General features: G+C 38.8%; 1 protein-coding gene across 2 annotated transcripts in view; it reads right to left on the bottom strand.

Annotated features, from left to right (window-relative positions):
• TEX10 (testis expressed 10) overlaps positions 1-26,463 on the bottom strand; it is a 54,064-nt gene that overhangs the window by 14,576 nt on the left and 13,025 nt on the right. Inside the window, exons 7-11 of one of the 2 annotated variants that reach the window (XM_063164675.1) lie at positions 22,111-22,246; positions 19,141-19,316; positions 18,230-18,407; positions 3,227-3,315; positions 1,930-2,063 (exon numbers count right to left, since the gene is read on the bottom strand). In XM_063164675.1, coding sequence (XP_063020745.1) covers positions 1,930-2,063; positions 3,227-3,315; positions 18,230-18,407; positions 19,141-19,316; positions 22,111-22,246 — 713 coding nt within the window. The remainder of the gene's footprint in view (positions 1-1,929; positions 2,064-3,226; positions 3,316-18,229; positions 18,408-19,140; positions 19,317-22,110; positions 22,247-26,463) is intronic. The other variant, XM_063164685.1, reaches the window with a different exon arrangement.

Here is a 26,463-nt window from a genome sequence, read left to right as displayed (position 1 = left end):
ATTCCAGTATTTGACCACCCTCACTGGGAAAATGCAACAGTTCAGAACTCTCTTTGGTTAAGACCCTACAAAATCAGGTGGGTCTAGAAGCTCTCATCCCTCTTCACACAGATTTTTGATGTATGGGATTTTTGCTCCTATTCTTTTATAACACAGTCGCCAGAACAGACATTAGGCTGACACATAAGTGCAGAAGTAGTGCAGTTCTCCACAGGATGTTCAAATCTTTCATTATTAACCAAGGATATCCAGCTCTTTGCTTACTGACCACCTACAAAATCAGGTGGGTCTAGAAGCTCTCATCCCTCTTCACACAGACTTTTGATGTATGGGATTTTTGCTCCTATTCTTTTATAACATAGTCTCCAGAACAGACATTGGGCTGACACATAAGTGCAGAAGTAGTGCAGTGCTCCACAGGATGTCCAAATCTTTCATTAGTAACCAAGGATATCCAGCTCTTTGCTTACTGACCACCATCCCCTTCTAACAACCTGGAAGAGCACCTTGTCTCTTTCCTGAGAAAAGGGACTTCAAGAAAAGTGAGTCTCAAGTTTCTGAAGACACTGACTCTCCTTTACAGCACCAAAACACTGAACATTGTGGTAGAAAAGACTCAAACTCACTATCAGGAACCAAAGGCACAAAAAAGAAATCAAACTACTTCACTGTTTCCTTTGTGAAAACAGTCCTATTTCACTGCCAACTTTGAAAGATTTATTGAATAGAAGCAAAAAGAGGAAGGAGAAAACATTAAAGGTGACATTTTTAGAAACAGGTAAGGTGTACATAAATCCTTCAGATGCTGTATGGATGGGATTACGTTAACTCTGAGAAACAAACAGTTGCTCTGTGCATTCACAGAAGCAACAGGAAAGAGAGTATTCTGATCCCTCCATACTGGGGAAAGGTATTTTGTTGAAAAAATACTTCATTACTGTCCAGAAGAGACAAAGCAAAACAAATGAGACAATTCAACTGCTCCACAGGCTGAATGACTGAAGGCAGGACACCTAAAAATGTGTGTGAGTCATGCTACCAAACAACAGCCCTGCTTAAAATACTTTCTAATACATAGCAGCACACATTCCATATATATCTCAGACTAGCATCAATTTCAGAACATTATCATTTAAACACTATGAAGTAGAAAACATCTACTATATTGCTTTCTTGAATGAAAAAACAAAACTAAAACCTTCTGTTTCACTCTTCGTATTGAATTCAGAACTACAACTTCATAAATACTGTCAAATTGGCATGTCACTACAACATGATTTCACACCTCAAAGTGGTTTCTGGTGAGCTGAACAATAAAAAGAGCTAATGAAGAAAGACAGCTAATGCACCTCTTTTGAATAAAATCTGGTGGCTCAAATCCCTTTTAGAACTCACAGACAAATTAAGTTTTCAGCTCTTATGATGTGAGGTACTGAATTCAGAGTGAAGTTTCTATACCCAGCATATTTTGGTTAACTAATCAGGAATTATTCAAAATAATGACTAAAGCCACATTAATATTGCTTGAAAGTTCAAATCTTATTCAATGCAAGTGCTTCTTAATTAATAGTGGCATTTACTCCTCAGGAAAACTCTTTATAATTGGTATTTTTACAATTAATTTGTTTTTGAAAGCCAAAATATATTGCTGGTCCTAATATTAGTGCTTAAGAATCCCCACCAAGGTTTCTACCAATCTTTCCTTGAGTATGACTTTGCATACTACGTGTCTAAACATTTAACTTTTAAAGCAGCTTCCTTCAAAATATTATCTGATGGCTGCAGAAAAATGTTGGTTGTTTGACAGCTTTTCTATTTTTCATTCTTTTGTCAACTCAAATCACGACAGGATTTAGCCATCTGTGGAAAAGGGACGGAGAGCACTCAGAGTTTGTATGCTGTCATTTAGAATTAGGGTTGATGTATTACCTCTGTCACAGCCCAGTGGTGTAAAAACTGGTCCAGATCAGTTAGGTAAAGACGGATAGGTGAAAGCTGTGTCTGGCTAATGTGTGGTTTTCCTCTAATGCCCTGGAGACTAGTCAGCTCCTCTCTGGAAAACCCTGGGGAAGAAGAAGCAGTACAACAGTATCACAAAACAAGCCAAACAGTGTTCTACTTCAACAGCATCATTGACAAACACTGTCTTTTACACTATGTCAACATAACATCTTTTTCTTAAAAGCTCTTGCTTGGTTTAATAAACTAAGTATACTAAAGTACAAATTTTGACTTTTGAAAGAAAACAAAAATATTTTCAAAACTCAATAGTACTATAATGTGATATAAAAACACCTTAAGAGGCCTACTATCTTCCCTATATGTATCTCCAAAAAAATAAAAACATGGATATAATGCAAACTACTTCACATATTTCCAATAACTTAGTAATAAATAATATAGCCTCAGGTATTAAAAAAAAATCTTTTGGCTTATTATTTCTAGATAGGTATTAGATGTCTTAGTAAAACAGGATGACCACTCCACAAGAGTGACTTGGTCTTTGCTTTCATTTTCTCTGCTATAAGTTCAGCACTCTTTCTACCATTTTAGCAACAAAAAGGTAATTTTTGAAAATAAAGTATCTGAACATTATAAAAAACTGAGGTGATAAAGAAAACACACTATTTTTTACCACAGCAGAAGTTTGTGGGAGTTACTTCTCAGCAGTATTACACCATTTTCAGCACTGTAACTTCCCAAAGTTGCATCACCACAGAATGCAACTATTTTTATAGCTGAGTAAGAATAGAGTAGCAGAAGTAGCTCTGCTCACACGCTGACCTTGGCCAGCTCACTTGAACGTACTTTGATTACTTTATTCTGATGGAATGTTTTTAAGAGCGTAAGCACGTTCACAGGAAATCCCAGAGGCACTCATTTATATTGTTATGAGCTAATAAAAGGCATTTCCTTCAAGCTAGGAAAAAAAAAATCTTTTTTTATATGTCATATGCTAAATTTAGGTTTTCCTCATATTTTCCTGAAAAAGTTGCTAGAATGAAGGAAAAGTATGCAAATACTCAGCCCAAATGGAAACGTGTAAAAGCAGAGTGTCAAAAATCAGAACAAGAAAATAAAATCTCATATCAAAAATATGTAACAAGATTAGAATTACTTTCAGGAAGTACTTACTAAACCATTTACTCTAAATTAAATTCAGTAATTGACTATCAAAACAAATTTCATTTTGTTAATTCTGAATTATTACATACATATGGATTACCTATAAGGGTTGAAAACAAGAAGCTGAAATAGTCCACATCATTCACTGAATTATCCTGCACTTGGCACTTCCAGCCTGCAAAGGATGATCTACACAAAACCAATAGCAGACAGTTTATTAGAAACCATATAATTAAGAATTCATAACCTACCTGCACAATACAATCAATTAGCATGCTTAAATATTTACAGTTTTAGCATTCCTGTTTCTAATTGTTGTTAGAATAGCACTTTAAATAGTTCAAAACCAGAACTGGCTCTTTTAAAGACAAGACATACTGAACTTTGTATTCCTACATGGCTTTAGGTTGCTAAAATGATTAAATTAACTGAGATAGCAACTTTTCATTAATACTGGTATAATCTTCAGTACAGTGATGACACCGTAAATTAAGCTAATTTTATTTTCCTAACTTGGTGAAAGTTTTTATATTACTAATGCTGGGCTATATTTTTCATCATAGCCACTACTTTTTATACACAAACAACAAACCCCACTGAAAGCAGTCTCAGCACCTCTTTCGGAAAGGAGCAATAGCAAAACCCGTTATCAAAGCTGTCTGACACTTTCCATCTCAAGGGCAATCTGGAAGAAGTGGAGCAGCAGCCTGCTGTGGTGGCCCAAGTCAGAAGGCAGTGCTTGTGGAAGCTCGGAGCAAACAGACACCAGTGACCGCCTCATGGCAGAGTCTGGCCCACGTGGCAGTGCTGAACCAGGAGGAAGCCAAGAGCTGGGAACAAGGACATCTCACACATGTTTTCCTCACAAGGCTGCAGCTCAAACCCACATCACATTATGCAAAAATGCATATTATTCAAATTGCCTTGTATGCTGCTTTTGGCACTGGCACTGTAGACTATGGATCTTTGCTGTAAGAGATTGCTGCCTTCCACTCTTACAATCTTGTGAAATTTCAAAGCTTCTGAATGCAATTTTCCAAGCCAACTATCTGCCTAAGATCACTTTTTTCCCCTAATTTCTCTGTGCCAACAGCCAAAATGGCTTAGCTCATGGGTAACAAAATTCTGGAAAGCTTGTTACGCAGGAATTTTTTACAGCTCTGTGCTTTGGGAGCAAAAATATCAAATTTGGAATACTTTTGTGCCAGGCATATACATTTTGCCACCCACAAAAATCCATCCATAACATTTCAGCATCCACAAAAATGACAGCTAGAATATGCACGTGTCTGGAGTTGCTCAAAAAGAAAGGAGAAAAATCCCAGAGTTTCAGAATTTCTTTAAATTCAAGAAAATATTCAGGATTCCATCAGATTACCATGTAGGATATAGTTAATTTTAGGGAGACAAAAATCATAAGTGAGAGAGCACCAAGGTTTTATTCAATAAAGCTCCTCCTTCACATTGAATTGTGAATGCCTGGCAGTAGGGAGCTGCCATATTCCAGGTGAGGCAGCACAGGCAGCTCTGCTCGCTCCCCTCTGGCTCCTAGCACACCTTTGGTCCTGCCCTGAGTTCTGGTTCATCACCTCCTTTGCTTAACCCACAGTCTCTCCATCTCTCCCCAGACCCAAGGCTGCTACTTGGCTGCCAAGTTCTCCCAGGACAAATCCCTTGGGCATGGCCAATGGTCTCCAAGGAGAATGTTGAATTTTTTACATCCTTCCAAGGAGGTCCCAGTCCCATTCATTACAGCATGGAAGAGACTTCACACATACCCAACTAAATCAGCAAGAGCTCTTGCCATTACTTCCCTACATAAGGTGGATATTCTCACAGGAGTCAGATCCATACACTAGAAGGGAGAGTGAAATCCATGACCTGTTCAGCACAGCAGAAGAATGTCCCTAAATCTGATGCAGAAGAACCATGATTCTGACTTGAGGTCACTCTTTTTTACCAAAATAAACACTGAGGAGCATGGAGAGAGATTCAAGGGAGTTTAGGACTTGCTAGACTAGACACAGAAATTCAAACTGTGATGTAACCACTGAGCAAAAAGGTGGGAAAGCAAGAGGCTGGCAGAGACATCAGATGAGAAGCTGCAAAGGCAATCAGACAAATGTGAAAATAAATAAATCTTGGGTAGGAAAAGGGAAAGAAAGAACATGTAATAAGCCCCAATTCAGGAAGTACAGATTTGCACGATAAATCCTGTTAGAATCTGGTTTAAAAGAATCAAATAAAAAATTTTTTTTCCATATTGGAAAAATTCCATTTCCATATGCAACAGTTAGAAATGCTTTGAATTCCTTACAATAGGACTAGTGCACGCAAGAATTTTACATAGCCTCCAGAAGAGACTGGACAAAACCTCAAGATTCACTGCAGGTTAGCAAGCAGAAGCTGCAAGTGGTTCAGGAGATGCCTGGACAGGAAAAGTAATTCCAAAGCTCATTGCTAAACATCTGGAAATCAAACAGTTCATCAGTTTTGTTTTCCCACGCATCTACGAGCCCACAAACAGGACAAGCACGTTAATCATCCTAAGAGAAAGGCTAAGGGCCACTGATACAGACATAAGGGGAAGCAGAGAGAATCCTTGCAGTTCTGCCCTGGGAACATGGAGGCAGCATAAGGAACAAACCCTTGACAGAGCTCTTAAATGGTTTAATTTAAGATTCATGTCTACAAGCAGAGCTACACTGAGTCACACACACACAAAATCAAGATCGCCAAATTCAGCTCAGTTTGCTTTTTTAGAAAGTGAAAGCTATTACATGCACAGAAGCAGCCTCAGTGTTAAAAGAGCAATAAGGTTAAAAATAATCTAGCATTAAATTTAGAAAGTGACAGAGAAGGTTGTCTCTGATCTTCAACTAGGCCTCTCTGTGCATACACCTTAGAGTATGATAATATTATGTGTCATATTTTCTCTGAAAAAAATTGAAGATTTATGTCTCATTCAAGTCATGGATGAATAGATCAATCAGGATTACACCATGAAGGATAACAGTCTGACCTCTCCCTGCCCTATTTATTGCATCATCTATAATGAGCACAGCATATGAGGCATAATTAAAAAGGTAGAAGAAAGTATTAGCTCACAAATTCAGACAGGTTATACAAGATGTGAGAAAAATACTTCTTGAAATTGTAGAACAAAAGTCAGTGGTACCACATTTCTTCAAGCATCATAAGATTCATTTTTTTTAACTTTCAGGACAAAATAAGCTCACATAATTTATAATGGAAGCTTCTCTCATCCCTTTTTTTCAGCTAGTTATCCACAGTCCTGCAATAGCTCAACAGTGACTAAAAGATTATGTCACTACAAAATGCCACTAACAGCTGTGGAGATATACAGTTTCAAGCATTTCTAAGAGTAGCACCCATATGATCTCTACTCCTCTACTTGAATTTACAGTGAATTGGAGGTAATTTTTTTGTTTTCAGGAGAGAAAATGCTCTGAAAAATCAGAGCCCAAATGTTTCATACTGAAATCCTAAAGTTATCAGGTACTTCTACGTACTTCTGCCAACACCTTTTCTTTCCCTCATCTTTAAACTGGGAAAAACATCACCTTCCCATCTCCTGCAGCTGTGAAAATTACTTAAACACAACAAAAAACTTCCCTGGGTGGGGACAGGGGAGGGAATCCCTTTGTTTTCCAAGTGGGACCTAATACAATAGAGAAAACATAGAGCCTTCTATTGAAACAGGGCCAAACTGTAACATGAAGTAAATGCTCCTTCAGTGCTCATGTACTCCATACAGAAGCAGGATGAAAAAAAATAGGAAATCATGTAATTGAAACACCACATGAGAATCTCACAATAAATTAAAGCCAAAACCAATGTATTTCTAATAATACAAACACAAACAGAGCAGCATTACAGCCTAGAAGTTTGTCTAAATACAGGTCTAACCAGCTGTCAGCACCTCAATTACCTTAGAACCCAAGTGCCTATAATGCAGACACTTGGTAAAGCTGCTCGAATTTTGAAGTTCACATTAAAGGAAATAAAAAATAAGGTAAGAACACAGATTCTAGAACAGATGCTGATGTACTACAAGTACATTAAAATTATTTTTTAAATCTCAGTTTAATATATAAAAACTACCATGAAAAATTGCGGACTGTATGCACTTTTAAAATGTGTTTTTAAGATGCTTGTAAATTACATGTCAGACATCTGACTAAAAAAATTATCTGCTTTATATGTGGAAGAAAGGTAATAAGCATATTATAACTTCTCTTTTTTGTAAAAATTATTACTGACAATGGGAACCTGTTATCAAACTACATATGAGTGAGACCTCTCCAGTCATGTAGTCCAAACCCACATTAACTATGATGAATTACATCTTGTAATTTCCATAAGGTCACCTGCTCTCAGTGGGAACCTCTCTTTTGAGGTTTTGAATTGCACCTTTAGGTAACCTCCTCTGTACACCAAATGGTATTAAAAGAAAGGCTGAATCTAATTAACTTAAAAATTACTGCTTCTCTTGTCATTAGCAGAGCAAATATTTCTCAGTCAAAGCAAGTGTGCAGCACATTTCTTTTATCACTTGCTGCAAACTTTCAACTCCAGATGGACTTCACTACTTCAGTTTATGCTGCTGTTATTTTCAGGTTGGCTGTATCACACAGCTGCAAAATAACAACTGCAGTTTTGCACACAAGTGGTTATTCCTCGACTGCAGACTACTATCTCTCTGTGCCTCCTGAACCAGCTAATTGATTTAGCATTCAGGTTTAAGGTGTTGATTGTGGCTTATACAGGCACAAGGAGTCTATATTAAACTGAGATTTAAAAATTAATTTTAATGTATGTACTTGTAGTGCATCCACATCGGTTCTAGAATCTGTGTTCTTACCCTATTATTTATTTCCTTTTATGTGAACTTCAAAATTGAGCAGCTTTAACAGGTGTCTACATTATAGGCACTTGGGTTCTAAGGTAATTTAGAGGTCTCTAGTACAACTCTGATGAACCTTGCTGCACTCATTTTAGAAATTATCCTTCCACTTGTCCTCTTATAAAACACACTGCACAAACTCCAGCACAGACAGCAATTCACCTGTCTAGCTCTTGCTAAGTTTTCCTTAGAATTTGGATCGGGATTGGGTTTTGATTTTATGGTTTTTAGCAATAAAATTCAAAAAAAAGTGTGACTAATTTCAATCCCAAGTTCAGTCTCCAAGTATTTTTAAAGTAAAATATAAAAAAGCAAATGCAAGATTCACAGTTCTTCTGAGGCATTAATACTATCACCCTTGTGTTCATAAATCTGAGGGTGGTAGCATTCGAGAAGTGCAAGGTGAAGGGTTTGTGTTTTCTGTTCAAGGAAAATAAAATTCAATTCCTTCACCTTCCAGGAAAATGCTCCCAGCACCATCATTGGGAATACCTAGTGCAGAGCATTCCCAAAGCTTTACAGAATTATTTGAACATTGGCAAGACAACAGCCTGAGATACACAACTTGTACTGTACTAAGTGATCCTATTTTAAATTGATTTTATCAACCACTGATCAAGATTTAAACCAAGCCCTCCCACAACTGTTTTTTAATTCTGGGTTATAAGGTCGTTGTAAAAGGAGTTTCCTCTCTATTTTTTCACTGATACTTCTGTTCCACACAGAACATCTAAACAGTCACAGGCATAATCAGTAGCTGATTCATTCATTTCCTGAAAAAACCTAAACCCATTCTAGGCCTCAACTCTTTGAAAATTCAATAAAATTTAATAAAATTATTGAGTACAAATCCTCCGAACAGTTCAATGACTAAGTCACTGTGTTAGAAAATAGGAAATCAATCTCCTTTTCAGATGAAGACAGTGAACACAGACTTTCTGCAATCTCAGCAACTGCTTTAACCACCAAAATACTATTATTAATTTATTATTAAATTGTCCTTCAAACACATCAGGAGCAGAAAACTTCCTGAGATTCTGTACACCCTGCAGACAAGCACTGCATGAGGATGGCAATCGAGCATGGAAAGGCTCTAGGACAGTGGCTACAGGAACTCTGCCCATCTCTGATGCCCAGAGAACAAACTGTTCTGGTTCCAATCCCAGAACAACTCCTCAAGATAACCTGTTGTAACTTCAAGCAGCTGCACAAAATATTATGGAACCCCAAGAACCAGAAAGGAGTTACCAGGATGAGATGGCATTCACCATGGAAAAGAACTCCAGGGGAAGTGAGCAATCTGATACCTGAGAACTTCCCTGACACCTGCAAGAGTATGGAGTGACAAATGCCAGGGTGTTTTTGGGTTTTTTTAGTTGTTTTTTTTTTTTTTTGGGGAGGGGTATTTTGGTTAACACCTGTGTCATGCTTGGGAACAGACCAAATGGTTTCTGAAAAACGTTTTTCCATGATGCATCTCCTAGAAATCTTGTTAATGGTAGCTGCACATGAATATGAAAGACCCTGTAAAAATACAGAAATTTACACAGCCTCAAGGTAGGAACAAAGGTATCAAGAGACAATTGGTTTAAAGGCAGGAGATGGTAGGTAGGAGTGATCAGCTCATACAGCAGAAGACAGACATCACTGGACACCACTGGTGACTACCAAGGTACAGCCCAGAAGGAGAGATGACAGAAGTCCACAATCCTTCACATTATTTGTATATAAAAGTACTTAGAAGTGTAAGTTAATCAAGGCTACCCTGCCTTTTTTGTCTCTTGACAAAGCAATTTGGTCACTTAATCTACCCAACAGTGGAAATGACACAGCAGCACCTCCCATGTTTTGCTGTTCTGCAACTCATCAGGATACAGCAGAGCAGCGCTTTTGGCATATCCAGGAGTTCAGTTAAGGCCTTGGAAATATGAGAAGCTTCTTCCCCAGTAGCCAAAATAATCACACTGCAACGAAGGATCATAAAGAATTGTTTCCACTGCATGAAAGAGGCCTGAGTTTTCCTTCACAACCCAGGGCCACAGATACATAGAACAGCACTCCTTTACCACTTGTGAATCTTTCGTTGTGATCAACCAGAAATTGCATTGAGAAAAAAATCTTTGCTGATACACTGAGAAGTGTAGAGAAAAGGCTTCCTTGTTTCTTTTGGCTTCCAATTTTTATGACCTGTGCTACCTATGACCTCTCAACATCAGCCCAGAGTTTATCTATCAACACAGAACTGTTCAGCTACTGATCAGTATGCATCACAAGTGGGAGACTTCCACACAGATACTGCAGCGTCCTTCCCTTAGCTCTAGAGGACCCATTTAAATCCTTCAGCAGAGTGCCCAGGGATTCCTGTCTGAGCCCAGAAACACTGCTCTGCTGATAAAACCACATTGGGACAACACTGTACATGTATGTCTCCTAGCCAGCCTTCTCACAGGACTGTCATGGACTCTGCATGTCTTACAGCCAGCCAGCTGTGTAATGACAGCTGCATTGTCTGACTGCCATTAAAAATAGTGTTTCATGTTAAAACACCTGTCAAATATGAGGTAAAGGATCACTTATGGAATTAGCTATGAGCATGGAAATGTTACAATACATCCCAAACATTTCCACATTATCATTGTCAGGAACTGTGTGTATAAACAACAAAACATACTGAAAAGAGCAAAATTACATGCAAGTACCACATCAGGACTGTTGCACCTTTATGGAAGAAAAATATACAACATTTTCTCCCAGTGTAGGCATGGACTTGCACTTCTGTAAAACGTGTTCTTTTAAAACATTAAAAAGCCTTGTGCCAATATTTATCTCAGCTTTGGCACAGTTTATTCCTGTTCAGCTTTAATGAAAAATAATTTCTGTCAGATGGAAATGCAACTGCAATAAAGTATAAACTCATGTCCCTGCATCAACTTAATCAAATCAGTTTTGAGTTCTACTGCTAATGAGGATGAACACTCTCAGTTTTCATATCAGTTCTGAAAAAGACAGGAAACTATGCCTGTAAAAATTATGTTGAAATTGCTAAAAAGAAAAAGGAGAAAAAAATAAAAAATTGAATCTTTGAATACTTCTCCGACCATATACCCATCTCATCATTCAGACCAACTTAGCTCCAGCTGGTACAGGGCCTGAATGTAAGCTCCAAGAACAAGTGAGGGGTTTTTATCTTCCTTTTCCTCCAACAGGTTACCACGTATAGCCACTGGTTTGTTAGTGTGAGTTTTTTGTTTTAAGTTTCATTATCTCTTTTGAAGGATCAAGTCTTTCCATTTGAAAATGGAGCAAAATACAATAAACATCTGAAAGGAATTACCAGGGATTTGAGGAAAAATATGAAGCCTATTTTAAGAAAACAACAATTTAAGCTATGCATTGTTAAAAGTAAGCCTGTCAGCTGCTCATTTGCTCCAGAGCTGCAGAGGTTGTCTGAAGCAAAGCACTGCTTTCACATTATAAATGAGAGCACAAATCAGAAGAAACATTCACTAATGAGCAAACGGCATTTACTGACGGCGGCAATTGTAGCGCAGCAACATAATTCTTTTCCCTTTGATTAGGAACCTCACACTACAACCAACCTGGGGAAAAATTTAGGGGCTACGTCCTTAAGTACAAGCTTAGACTTCTCCCTCTTTCTAGTCCTAGACATTTACAAAACAGTGAGCAAGAAAAAGGAAATTTGCTGACCAGATGTGGATGAAGGAATGCAGTGTAACCCACCCCAGGGTCTGATTCTCAAGAACTACAGATCTTTTCTCATCTTTCAGCAAGGAAAACAGATCATTTTTTCACCCTTCATCCTCAGTAGCATCCCAACAAGGAAAAGCCAGCATTTTGAAAGCATAAATGTTTAGTTTATTCAATACTTCCTTAAACACTTTTGTTACTATTTTAATACTTTTCTCCTTAACTTTTGTTTCTAAATGGAGGGGTGTAAACATCCAGCCAGGAAAAGGCACTTCAGTGAACATAGACCTTACTATTGTTGCATTTTTCCTAGCAACTCATTCACAACTACTATACTCTCTATAAATGTATGATTTTTGACTTATTCCCCAAGAGGTACTGAGCTGACTTTCCATTATATACCATTTGTATATAAAACCAGAGTTTTCTCTTTGTTTTGTGTTATTTATTTAATATGAAGTTAGCTTACTTTGGCAAAACTTTCATTTTATTGATGTCTTTTTGAAATAAATATACCGTTCTGGAATGTTTTCTACACTACTTACATGAGAATTACTGAATTCAGTTGCTCTATCAGTATTGCTAATCACAATAATGGGTTACAATATCCTCTCCAAGTTCTCTCCTGGTTGCAAACACTTCAGGGGAATGTGCTATTTTTCTTTTTCTTGACTACAATTATGCATTCAATAATTCTTTAATCAAGTAGTGTAGAAGGTCTTCATTAGCTACATTTTGCATTCTCACTGTGCCTCCTCATGCTGTACTGGCAAAGGCTGAAGATAAAATAACTACGGAGGCTAAATAAATAAAAAGTAGCATTTAATTACAATGGAAATACCCACAAAGAACTCTATTATAACCCTAAATCATTTTTGAGTAATGTATCTGAAGACACAGGTTTTTACACCTCACAGCAAACAAATGTTAAAATGTCCATCTCAGCTCTTTCTAAGCACCAGATTCCAGAGGATAGCAGGAGCCAACAGGCGTGCCTGGATGCTTGATGAGACACCAGCTGAGCTCCCTCATTATTGTCTGGAAAGCAGCAGAATATTTTAAAGGCACTACCTCTTAAGAGTTCATTTACAGTTAGATCAAGCAGAATGCAAGTTACCCCAGGGTTATCTCAAACCTATGAAAACTTGGAACTCCCACACAATTTACACCAGAGAGCACTCAGCTCTCATTTATATGGTCCTCACCCTGCTCCTTTGCTACAGCAACAGAAACAACACTTGGCGAGACCCCAGCAGGGAAAGAGTCCCAAAAGAATAAGAAATGGCTGTTTGAAGCCATTGGAGATCTCATTTATGGACATTCTACTTCAAGAGAGAAATGCCATAAATTAACTCCCATTGTTTTTTATCTAGACAGTGAAATATTATCTGTCCAACTCTCTATTACAGTGAAATAATTTCCAGACACATTGTTCCAATGGATAAAAAGTTGTAAAACAACCATAACTATTATGCATAAATAAGGCACATAAATAAATCGCATTTCAGTTTCCTTATTTGTACTTCAAGGAATGAGGGGAGGCAGCAAAATTTTCCCATAAAGTCAGCAATCTAACTTCCAAATATATATATATATATATATGTTTGGTCACAATACCATAATCTGCATTTTTTTGATCCACAATTCACAGAACAGAACATGTAACAGTAAGTACGCAGATTATGTTAGTCATCTTAAACACAGCACCATATACAAAAGGGAAGCAAAAAAGATAATTCTGTTTGCAAGAGTATCTGACACTTAAACACCACAAAATCAGAGTAGCAACAAAAAACATTGAGCCTGACAAATGGGTTTCTCTGCAACTGCACCAGTACAGAGTTGGTACAGCAGACCACTTTTTCAGGCAAATAAAGTGATCTACCTTATACAAGAAGGTACATTTACAATATTTAATACATTTCCACATTTGACAAAAATACCTGCCTCAAAGTCAGTCTTCCAGAAAGTGCTCAAAGCATAAGCTCATGCTTTACTGGCTCTTTAAAACCATTTTGAAGTAGCCCTTCTGCCCAATTGCAGAAAGCAGGCATAGGGAGATTACACCAAATTTTTTTTCCAGTTCTACTTCTGATACTGCTAAAGTTTATTATCTTAGTCCATATCAGACCATCAATGATTTACATATTTCTTTACTTCCTGGAGAGAACTGTCTACCTGTCCATATCCATGGCCTCAAGGAATTATCTGAACTCCACTGTCAAGCCGAAGCTATGACTGGAATTTCAAGCCAAAGATTCACTCATGCCAAATATTGTATATTCCAAACCAACACTCAAACCATTTACCCTGAACTAGCAATGAACTACTATTTGCTTATTTAATAGTTATTCTAATAAATTATGAATGAAAAATAAATACTGAAATTAACTCTTCTAGAAAAGCGGCACACTGCATCAAGATGAATTGCTTATCTCAATATATCAAAATAGTACCACCTAAAAGATCACCAAAAAATCCATCCAGCAGATTTGATGCAAAACACTTTCTAAAATACTACCCCGACCCTTCTATTTCTCTGCATAAATGTAAGCTTATCAGAGGCTTAAATCAGAGAACTCATCTCCTGTCAAGAAGCTGCTCTCTCTCATTTCTCAGGCAGAAGTGACAGACCGTTCACTCACGTCGCTCCACACCCTTCCTCACCTGTATGACTTATACCCAAAACCCTGGCATGCTTCCATCTCTCAGAACTCCACCTGCCTGGATTTATTGAAGCTACTTACATCTCAGATCCCATACAGTAGGCAGAAGGCAGGCACTTGAAGAGAACAGCAGGGAAATTAAGCCACTACAAGATCTTCTGATCCTCAGTTTCGCCTGAAACTCACCAGCTGTAGCCATCCCAGAGATCCCAACACCAGCAATGTCTGTTCACTGGCACAGAGATCATGACCAATTAGTGCAACCTGGCCATGTTCACAGCAGCATCCAAAATGGGGTGGCTGCATTTCAGCTCTCTTTTCAGAACAGTCCTTGGTCTGTGCCAGCTTCAGTAGACCAAAATGTAGACCAAATGTAGAATGTAGATCAAAAGCACTACAGAAACCATTCTAATAATTTAACACTATAGGTAACCAACCTCCCAGGGGCTCACAAACCTTCCCAATCTATATGGAAATACTGCCAACATCATTCTGATTCTCAGCACACAATAGCTCACTTAATGGGCTCCTGCACACCACTTGGGTATTCACTTCACCATTGAAAAAATAAAAAGTGAAACTATTATATATTTTCAAAATTCACTTCTAATAAACAACAAAAAAAAAGGTCTGAAAGGTAACACACAATAATTATAACTTAATGTTACCGCCTGATATCATCACAGGCTTTGAACCATCTGGATACACTTACTGTTAGTTTTATAGTTTGCACACAAAAAAAACTTTGAGTTCCTTCAGTTTCTAATGATTGTTCAGGGAATAACTGCAAGTTTTATGATGATCCATAGGTACTCTCAGTGAATCCACCTTAACATAAGCTGGTCCCTGACAAATGAATACACACAGCTCCATATGAGCACTCTCGGATGCATGTAAAACAGCCATCCTATGCCAGTCAAAATAGCACGGGAATAAAGGCTGTTGAGGAAATTAAGAACAAGTACCAAACCCTCTGACGCTCCTGAATCCATTCTATTCAAAGCCTGACTGACAAGCAGATTCCATAGGAGCAGAGAAATCCAGGGAGAGTCCCCGCTCAGCCCAGGGAACGGGAATGCACCGGAAGAGAAACAGCGCCATCTACTGCCAGCAACGGGGTACTCGTAAAGGACGGCTCCCTGTGGATCTGGGACAGCTCCTCCGTCCAAGTCACAACCTAAAAGTACAGAAAATGTCCCACGAGCCAGGCTGTGGCACAGAAATATGGAATTGAAAAAGTTTTTTTTATAGTACCATTCATTTGACAAACTTGAAAGTTTAACTCTCCGTATCACAAGAGCTGTAAATGATGACCAGGAGTTACCCAGTCTCTCTACTTCCTTTAAGGCTTTACCTTCCACCATCCATGCCCAACCCGACTGCCTGTATTAATTATTTCCACTGAAGTATATTTGTGTCCCCTTGCTACACAACCCATTCCAGTATGTATCTCTGCTTCCATAAAATTTTGCTAGCACTCATACCAAGCACTCTCATTTAATCCTGCTAAAACTGCGCTCTCCCATTCCTTTTCAACAGTCTTGTACACAGCTGACTCTGACTTCTCCCCAGCCTTATCTACCTAAAATGACCATTTGTCAGTCACTCCCCATTGTCACAACTGACAATCATTCTTTGCTCTTCTTGAGAATCCAGTCTGTCATGTCATTATCGAAAAACAAGCCACAAAACTGGATACAACAGTTTGGCTAGGTCTTTTTTGTAAAAGATAGAAAATTGGTTCATTTATCCTGTGTGCAATAACAGGTTATGAAGCTCATAAAGCCCAGTTAAGGTTCATACCTAGAAAATCTACTATTGTTTCCTAGACTACACAACTTATTTTTCAATAAAAAAGAAGTATCAGATTCTTCTGTTCTTGAAAAGAACAGAAATATTTACTTATCTCCCTATCTTTGCATTTTTAAGGAGACCAAGCAACTTTTTTGGACAACTCCCTCAGCCAAAAACATTTCTATCATCTTGGTTCCCTAAGTCCTTAAGACACCCTAGATGAGTCTTTTAGGATAAAATGTTGACTGCCATGATCATTGGAAAAATAATATAAAAAAAAACTTAAAAAAAAAAGAGTAAAAGGAGCCTTATCAAATAAAACCAATGCTCAGTCAAGAGCAATCTCTCCTTTTCAAGTTTCATCAAAACTTGCAAGCTTCCAGAAATGAGGACTGTCAGGAATTATCCATAATAAAAAACTGCACCATTGGAGGTACATCAGTACATTTTTCTTTCAATTAGAGATTTCAGATAGACTTCTTGATCTGGTTGATTATCCACAGTCTTTGAATCCAAAGTAAGTTTAAAATGTGTTTCAAATGCCATAAATTTAAATCAAAGTACTTCCTTTGCACCACTGAAAACAAAGAATTTACTCCTCTTCTTCTCTCAGAACGTAACTTGCTTCTGGTAAGAACACTGCCTTCCATCTGCCACTTGCATTTTCTGCTGAAAGGATCAAATGCCCACAACCCACCTGCACCATTATGGTAATTTTTTAGAAAACAGGCAACCCATTACTACAAAAATCTCCCACAACGAAAATCCACTAGGATCTAACAACAAATTAAGCACCTGAGCACTTATTACTCACTGAAGCTCTTACAATGACTGAATTGGTTACACTTTGCCACTGAGCTTCCAGTATATGGCAGACAATTTTTCATTTTTAAAAATAAAATCTGAAGCCCAGATTCCCAAAACTAGACAGAATTTCACTTTTACAGCAGTAATGCATTACAAATACAGGATATAAATTTCACCATTATTGCTTCTTATGTTAGTCACCTTATCCACATGTTACACAGCTAATACAAATAGGTCTGTATTTGACAGTACATTGTGTTGTGTTGTATTTTAATTCAAAATGTTTCAGATCCAAAAAGCATCAAGAATCACTTTAAGTATAATTCATATAAGCTTAATTCCTGCTTGCTTATCCAAGGTTCCACAATATTGATCAAAAATGTATTTTTCCCAGAAGCAGCAAAGCAAAACACCCTTGTGAAATCTCAGCAAGCCCTGCACTCACTTCAATGGAACAGCAGCTTTGCTCCCTGACTTCACAAGCAAACCTACCCTCTTTCAAGCCAGGACAAAAAAAAAACAAGAGCATTAATAATTTCAAACAAGGCACTTGCCTAGCAACTATAAATTGGCCATTTAGGTGTGGTAACTGGAGAAAAAGTGAGCTGAAAGAAAGCAGAACATGAGAAAAACTGATTGGTTGTTTTTCACTATCAGCTGTGTCAAGTTGAAGCATTCACAAGGAAAAGCTGCAATTAGTGGCAGAACAAAGACCACTGGTGATGACCTTCTGGGTAGAAGGTGCTCAATACCGTGCAGCCTTACAGATGTTTTAAGAGAGAGGCTAAAGCTGTTTTGCATCCTTACTGAAAGGACCTAGGTAGTAAAAGCACTAATGTTTGTATTTCAAGATGAAAATTCTTGGCAGACTTCATGAATATATACAGAGACATTAAAATAATATGGACAGATGAATATAGCACTTAAAAACATGGCTTAGGGGTGGACTTGGCAGTGCTGGATTAACGGTTGGACTTGGTCTTAAAGGTCTTTTCCAACCTAAACAGCAGAATGATTTTCTCAACGTGTATCATAGAAAATTGGGCAGTGTAAAGACAGTCAGAGCAACAGGCCAGGGACACCGTCAGTCCCTGCACATTATACTGATTTCCTGTGTGCAAGCTGATCCCCAAGTTCACGGCCCACGACTGACTCTCCCCACCCGGGGCCGTTTGGCCCGAGCCGACCCGGAGCGCGGTACCTCATGTGCAGGATGCCGATGAGGGTGGCGGCGAGCTCGGAGGACATCCTGCCCATGATGCAGCAGCGGCTGAGGCAGGCGAGCAGGCTGGCGGGCAGGCAGGGCAGGAAGTACACCAGCTGCACCAGGCGCCGCTGCGCCTCGGCCGGCAGCAGCACCAGCGTGCCCTCGAGCGGATCTGCGGCACACAGCGCACGGTCAGCCCCGGTCACCCACCAACCACCCCACTACCCACTGACTGAGGGGGTTATAACCATATAACCAGGGGGAAAAATGGAGAAAAACATAAGGCAATACTAGCCTAGAAAATGGGAGGCTCGGTGAAGAATATCTTGCTCTCTACAATCACTTTGTAATTGTAAAAAGAGATTGCTGCTAGGTGAGGGTAAGTTACCCTCTTCTTCCAGGTAACAAGTGATAGGATGAGATGAAATTGCTTTAAGTTGTACCAGGGGAGGTTTGGCTTGGGTATTAGAAAAAATTTATTCACTGAAAGGGTAGTGGATCAAGCTGTCCAGGGAAGTGATGGTATTACCATCCCCAGAAGTGTTCAAAAAACATGTGGCATCTGGGGACGTGGTTTAGTGGTGGACTTGGCAGTGCTGGGTTACCAGTCAGACCTTAGAGGTATTTTTCAACCCAAATGATTCCATGATTCTCACTCAAAAACTAAAATTTCCAGTCTATCATATTTAAGTCCTACTAACTTGAAGAAAAGATCTCAATCTTTTTACCCTCTAGTAAATGACACATATAGTTCATTTTAACCTTTAAGAAACTGAACCAATCTGCAGTCCTGTCCCCCATCTACTCTTTAGGTTCACCTAGGAAACAACAGGATTTTCTACCTACTGCAACCTGCCTGCCAGGTGAGGGACAGAATTCCTCGTGCTGTAGTGTCAAAGTCTTACCATATATTCGAGCAGCAGTGGCTTGTAAACTTTGCAACAACTCCTTGTTAGAACGAGAAGCAGCGGAATGAATGATATCAATGAGCTGATTGGAAAGCTCGGGGTTCCTCAAGCCAAGCAGAGCCAGTTGCTGAGGTAAGCCAGCCAACCAACGAGACAGAACTTTACTTCGACTCCTAAAGAAAGAGGGGAAAAATCAGTTGCAGAAAAAGAAGATAAAACAACAGAAACCCACACAAATTTATCTTCCCAGTCTTGACTAAGTTGCTTTTCTTTCTCCTTTCTAGCTCAAACTGAAACAACAGTATGGACTAATTCTATCTTTCAGAGCCTACAATTTCTATGTCACCCTGGCTTATCAAATCAAGTATAATTTAGAAACCAAAAGCATTTCATCAGCTTTTTACTAAAGTGATGATCACAAGAAAAAAAGCTGCCAAGTGCAAATCAAGAAGTTCAAAGTAGGTCTTTGAAGATGTCAACAAGAGCAGCATGATGATGGATACAGATTATTGCACTCACAAAGACCTGTCACCAAAAACTTTTCAAGGAAATCAAGTACCCATGACACAAGAGAGAAGGGTCTTGCATAGAGATGAACTGCTCAACAGCAGGAAAAGCCTGGAGAACAGACTGTTGAAGTGGGTGAGTTGGAGGTGGGGTCAGAGGTCTCAAATCACTTGACATGGAAACAGTGGCTGGGAATAAAACATTTGATTCGTCTTCCACAGAAAGAAGCAGATGCTGGTATCAAATGAAGCTAAAAGGAGCCAGGATTAAACAAGCAAAAGTAAGCTGGGTCTTGGCATAGCTGAGCTTGGTCACTCCCTGCCAGAGGATGCTGCAGCTGCTCTTGATTTAGACTGGTCCAAGGAATGATGAGGAAAGCTCATGATACAGATACCCACTGACTCTTACCAGTATATAAATGCACATGTGCACACACACACTACATATGCATATATACACACAGTGCACAGTATGTGTGCAGTGATTAGGGGTGAAGATAAACTAAAACCTCAAGAGAAAACCTAATCATGTAATAAACCAGTCAATTTGGGTTTTTTTTCCCACAAGACAGTAACAGGCCAAAAGCTCCTACTTTATCCTTTGAATCAGACATATCTAAGAAATAAACACATTCACAAAAAATTTTTAAAAATGCTCCAATGTGAATTCTGTTCTTCTTACACCATTCTTGACAAGCTTCTGAGAAAAAAATAAATTCAAAGAATGAGGAAAACACTCAGAGGAGGGAACTACAGCGGAGGGAAGGAGCTACTGAACAGCCCACATTTTGAAGAAATTAAAAAATCCCACTTGTTCCTAAAGGAAAGAAATGGAATAGTGCAGTATACAAATATTATGCTGTCTTCAAATGTCTTGTCAGACATAAGTGCAGTCATACTTTTTGCAAAGAAATTCAGAGATTTTGTTCATCTGTTACTAAAAAATGTAACAGATCCATGTAGAAGACTAAGAGGAACAGCAGCAAAACTACTGCTATTTGGGATGTCTAAAGATAGAAAGTTAAAGCTTTCCAGATGGTCATATGATCATATGAAATGAATTAGATGCTCAAGACTTTCAGGTAAGTAGAGTGATTATGTAACTTCAGGGAAATTAATTAGTATGAAGATCTCTTTTTCACTCTGTGTGAAAAGAGGAGAAAACTGGGATATTCCCAAGTGTTTTTCCCTGTCTTTCATATTCCCTATACTTTTTACAATTTTCAGAGCATAGCACTAGATTATTTCTGGCTGTAGATCTAATTACATGTACTCAGGCATTACTACAACAGAAGATGTAACAAAGCAAAGAAGTTGCAGAAGGGAACAATTTTCCCAAAACCTGACTGTGTTAGCAGATGCCACAACTTCTGAGAGACCCGAGGTTTGATTTTTTTTTTTAGTGGCAGAAACAGATCACATCCCCCAGAAAGTCAACTGTGTCCTGGGCTGTACCAAAAGCAGCGTGGGCAGAAGGTCAAGGAGGGGATTCTGTTTCTCTAGTCTTCTCGGGTGAGATCCCACCTGGAGTCCTGCATCCAGCTCTGGCTGCCCAGAAATAAGAAGCTATTGGAGCAAGTCCAAGGAGGCCATCAAGATCATCAGAGGTCTACAGCACCTCTCCTATGAAGACAGGCTGAGAGAGCTGCTGTTGCTCAGCCTGGAGAACAGAAGGTCTTCCCAGAGTCTTAGAGATGCTTTACTGTACCTGGAAAGGACCTGCAGTTCCCAAACGAGCCAGGACTGACACATAGACATCAACACATGATTTGTGCTTAAGGCTTTTATGTCCTGGAACTAGATGACTGGCTGAAAAACACATTCTAGGAAAGTTAAGATTTGGAGACCATCTGGACACACCTGATTAATAAAAACTGCTGCAACAGCATTATACAGAGAGAATAATCTCCTCATACTGACTGCATCTGAAGCAAGTCAGGTATCTAAAAGCTGCCCATGATCGAATAGATCCTACGATGAACCAGGAGCCCAGAAAGAACACACTCTTAAACCCAGTCCCTTTGGAATCATACCCCCAAAACAACACAGTATTTTTCTTGAAGAAAGTAAGTCAGAAAGGCTACACAGCCACTATCAGAACACCAACAAAGGCACTAAGCTCATGACCTCAGGCTGAAGTGATGGAAATGCTCCATGGCTACAGCTGCATGATCCTGACACATCCACTGACTGCCAGAGTCAGTAACAGTAAGCTTGTAGCAGTGTACTTCAAGCTAAAATTTAAGTCATTAACATCTATCTAGTACCTATGCTAAGATAGACAATAAGCTGGTACATCTCCATTTCACAGAGCACACAAACTTTCAAATTCCACTGACACAGTGTCAAAACAGATTCAGAATGAAGTTTTACGACATCTACACGTGAATTCAATATTCTCACTCCCAAAATAAACACATTATTTTGAAATTAGAAACAATATGCCTTTCTTTTTTCTTACCTGATTCTTTGTGTCCTCAAATCTTCTTTTTGGTAAACTCTGCTAAAAAATTTCAAAAGCAATGTACGAACTGGAAAGAGCAGATTCCTTTGCTGGTACAGTGTATACACTGCTTTTATCAAGGGTTCCGTTGCTACTGGGAAAAAGAATCGGAAGAAATACTTTTTAATCTTCAGATTTCATACATGCACACACACAGAGCTGGGATCTTTATCTACAACTGTTTACACTGTAGTCCAGAGGGAAGTATCAAAATATTTTGAAGTATTTTAACTGACTTCTAAACCATTGAAACAACACTTCTTGTGCAGCTTGGGAAAGAAACAGAAAAGAAACAAAGAAAAAAGAAAGAGAAGAAACACAAAAGAATAGAGACAACATGCAAGTGAAAACTTCAGAACTTCCTGAAGGCAGGTTGCAAGGTAGCTGAAAGGCAATTAATTCCTGCTTTTCACAGCTATCTTCCAATCCTTTTCCCCTAGTGCAGCAACTTCAGACTAATGTTCTCATTTACCTCTGCTCCTCAAAACATCACTGTCACAGTGCCTTCAGTTCTCTCTGCACTATCCCTTTCTCCCTGCCACACACTCACCAGCTCTCCCTGTCTCTGAACCAGCTGGCTCCAAGTGACACTTGCTAATTAACCAGAACATAAATACCTCAAGATGCAGCTGGCAAGACACTGCAAGAACTGCTAACTCCCCTGCAACCTCTCCTGCCATGAAGTTCTCATCAACCATGTGTTATCACCAGACCTAACACAAAATTTCAAAGCTTTACCACTGTAACCAAATTGGATAAAATTAGCCAGCAAACACAGAACTTACTGTAATAGACTGAAAAAGAGACCAAACATATTCTTTGGAAACCAAACTAAACCACAGCATGGAAAAATTAACAAAGCATGGAAAAATACCTGAATTCAGAGGAGACAAGCCTAGAAAAATAGGAAAGCATCTGAAAATTTAAGCAATACATGAAAGGTATGAGACCTGACTCAGTTTGTCACAGAAGAGCTTGTGGTCCCAAGAATTCAATCCAATTAAGGCATACGTAGGTAGCAGCAATCACTTAATTATCTTCATAAACCACAGACAGAAACATCTGTCTTTTCATCCAGGTACACAGATCAGTCTTAGTAAGTTATGTGTGCAAAACCAGACAAAATATTGTGTTCCACACTGAACAGAGCAACTTCTGCCCACAGAGACAGACAAGAATGCTTCTTTCTAAAAATGATTGTGGATCCACCCAGGGGCCAGTCTTGGTCTGCAAAACTCTTACTCAACTTCAAGTTACCATATAAGGATTCTCACTACAAAGCACACTACAAAAATCACCTGAAATGGCATGGTCACATGCCAGCATGAAGCAGGAGCCATTTAGAAGTTAAAATCTAACATATTTTTCAACAGAAAAATAAAATCCATTCTAATATTTAATGTAACTAATATACATATTATTAAATGATTTTCAATGCATCAGGAGTATCAGCTTACTCAATTCATGTATTCTTCAGGTGAAGATGCACCTTGGAAAGCATTTTTTAAACAGAACAGTAGCTTATTCTTAAATGACTAACAATAACAACTTTATGTAGTTTATAGCTAATTGATAAACTGTTCACTGAAAAAATATAACAATAAGTATTCTAAGTGAGTAGAATTTTCACTTCCCTAAAACTCTGTGGCATTTTAAGTAAAACAGGTCTGACTGTTTGAATTGCTTCATGTGAACTGGAGAAGTTTAAAAATGGAAGCAATTTTAAAAAGAGCTCTTAAAAAGTAATACTTTAAAAGGCCCACATCATACAGATGTCCAAAACACAGCTGAAGAACGCATGAGGTTTTAAAATACCTGTTTTAACTGGCACATGTCAAGCTTCCTTCTGAAGTGACTGAGAGTGCTCCCTTTTGTTGCATGAAGAAAATTTATTAAAAACACAACTAGCAGGCAAGCTGCTGAAGTCATACCTGAGAAATGCAAGAAAACAGCACACCTCCTAACTACAGAGAGGTCCCAAGTTTGATCTTAAGTGATGGAGATAAATCTTCAGACAACACAGCCACAAGCTCTTCTACACATTTACAGAAAAAGGGGATATCTGCATTTCACCCCAGCATAAATCTCTACTCAAAACAGGCAATCCAGAAAAATGGAACCATGCTTGTGCAGGATAATGCACAGGACATTCCCTATGGTTTTATTTAATCTCTTTTTCATTAGCTCTTTTGGTTTTTCTACGTAAACTTCCCGTCTTTTGATTTCTATTGTGCTCTTAACTTTTTTTTTTTTACTGTAATGGCTCATTTTTCACTTTTCATTGTCTTCTAAAGAACACGTACCCTTTCCAGGCTTTAATCTCCAGATCAAATTGTTTTCAACAAATCAAGAGTTCATTTTTTTCTATGTATCATCTTTTGCAGTCCTATCTGACAACACAGTTCAAAATTTCTAGACCATTATCAAAAAACCAATCAAGGACAGAACGTTTATCTTCCACAGAATCATATAATGATAAGAGTGGGAATGAATGACTCTGAGCTCATTTGAAACAGGATCAGCTAGATCTGGCTGCTCACAACTATGTCCAGATGGCTTCTGAGTATATCCAAGAATGGAGATTCCACTATCACTACAGGCAACCTGTGCCTTGGTCATCTTTACAGTGAAAAGGGTCCTCCTCATGCTCAGACAGCATCTCCTGTGCTTCAGTTTGTGCCCGCTGCTTATCCTGTCACTGGACACCACAGGAAAGAGCCTGGCTCCCTCTTCTTTGCTCCCCTCCTTCAAGTATTTACATACACTGATGAGATGCTTCCCAAATCATCTCATCTCCAGTTGACTCAGCCTTTCCTCACAGGTGAGGTGCTCCAGCGTCTTCACCATCTTCACAGCCTTTGCTGGACTCTCACCTGTATGTCCATGCCATTCTTCTACCAGGGAGTGCCAAACTGGACACACTGCACCAGGAGTGGCCATACCAGTGCAGAGTAGAGGGGCAGGATTACCTCCCTCAACCTGCTGTCAACACTCCCAATGCAGCCCAGGACCCCACTGGGCTTCTTTGTCACAAGGGCCCATCGCTGGTTCCACCTGGACCCCTGGTCCTTTACGGCCAAGCTGCTTCCACCTGGTTGTCCCCCAGCAGGTACAGGATGGGATTGTTCCTCTCCAGGTGCAGGGCTTTGCACCTCTCCTTGTTGAAATCTTCCTGTTGCTCCATTATGTCAAGGCTCTATCTCCCCTACAGCTGGTAGATGAATTACAATCTGACACCTAGTCAGGTTTTCAGTACCGCACAAGGATTATCTTGAAGGGGTGAGATAAACCATCCACGTGAACAGACACAGCTTTGTGAGATACCTAATTTCACACTGAACTTCTACAGTATCATCAGAAAATTATTAAATTGTCCACTGTTTGGTAGAAGTTCGGCAAAGTTAAAAAAAAAATCAGTATTTCATTACAAAGAAAGCCTGAAATATCTAACATCTAACAACTACTTGGAAGCTACTTTCCTGCGTAGCAACTCCTCTGCTTTATCTTAGGTGGTGCAACAGGCTCTGACTTTGGATTCTTATTTTTCTTTAACACAAAGCTAAATTTGAAGTGCAGATAGGAATGAGCAGTTATTACCTTTGTCACCAGGGATATGGGAATAGACAGATTCCCAATTAAAATGGATTTGGCAGGAAACATAACTAACTGCCAAAATGTATTTGAGGGACATTTGACATCTTTTCATTTTACAACTCTAACTATTGTATCTGTTGCTAAGGGCTTTTCTTTAAACTACTTGGATGTGGAATTCATTTCTATCACACTGGTAAAACATAAAAGACTGCTGTCACTTTTCTGGTTACTGATAGAAGTCCTTTCTTGAAGTTCTATATACGCAAGGTCTCATTTGGAATACAACCAAGTAGCACTTGAAATGAAAGAAAAAAAGCAAGCTAAAATATTAGACTGGTCCTGCAAGACATAACTGGAAATGTTTTGTCTTGGAAAAGAATTCAAATCAAACACCTTGGAAAATACTCAACAGCAGATTCCATCAAAAGTATCTTGACATTTCACATCACCACAGAACTAAAATGGTCATCAGACAGTACTTGAGGGAGTCTATCAGCTATGTTAATGACTTTAAATAAGGACTGATACATTAAAGTATCGTGCATCTCTACAGCCTAGTAGTTACTTTTTCAATATAAAGCTAATCTTCCATTTATAAGAGTATCTTAAGAAGCAAAACCAGAAAACAGGTACAAATATATTCATACCTTGGATATCAACAGTATGAATTTAAAAGCATTCCAAAAACAGTCTCTAATGCTACATGCAAGGATATCA

This window comes from Melospiza melodia, chromosome 1, assembly GCF_035770615.1.
Source record: "Melospiza melodia melodia isolate bMelMel2 chromosome 1, bMelMel2.pri, whole genome shotgun sequence".
NCBI classification, from domain to species: domain Eukaryota; kingdom Metazoa; phylum Chordata; class Aves; order Passeriformes; family Passerellidae; genus Melospiza; species Melospiza melodia.
This window is presented reverse-complemented; position numbering and strand designations above follow the sequence as displayed.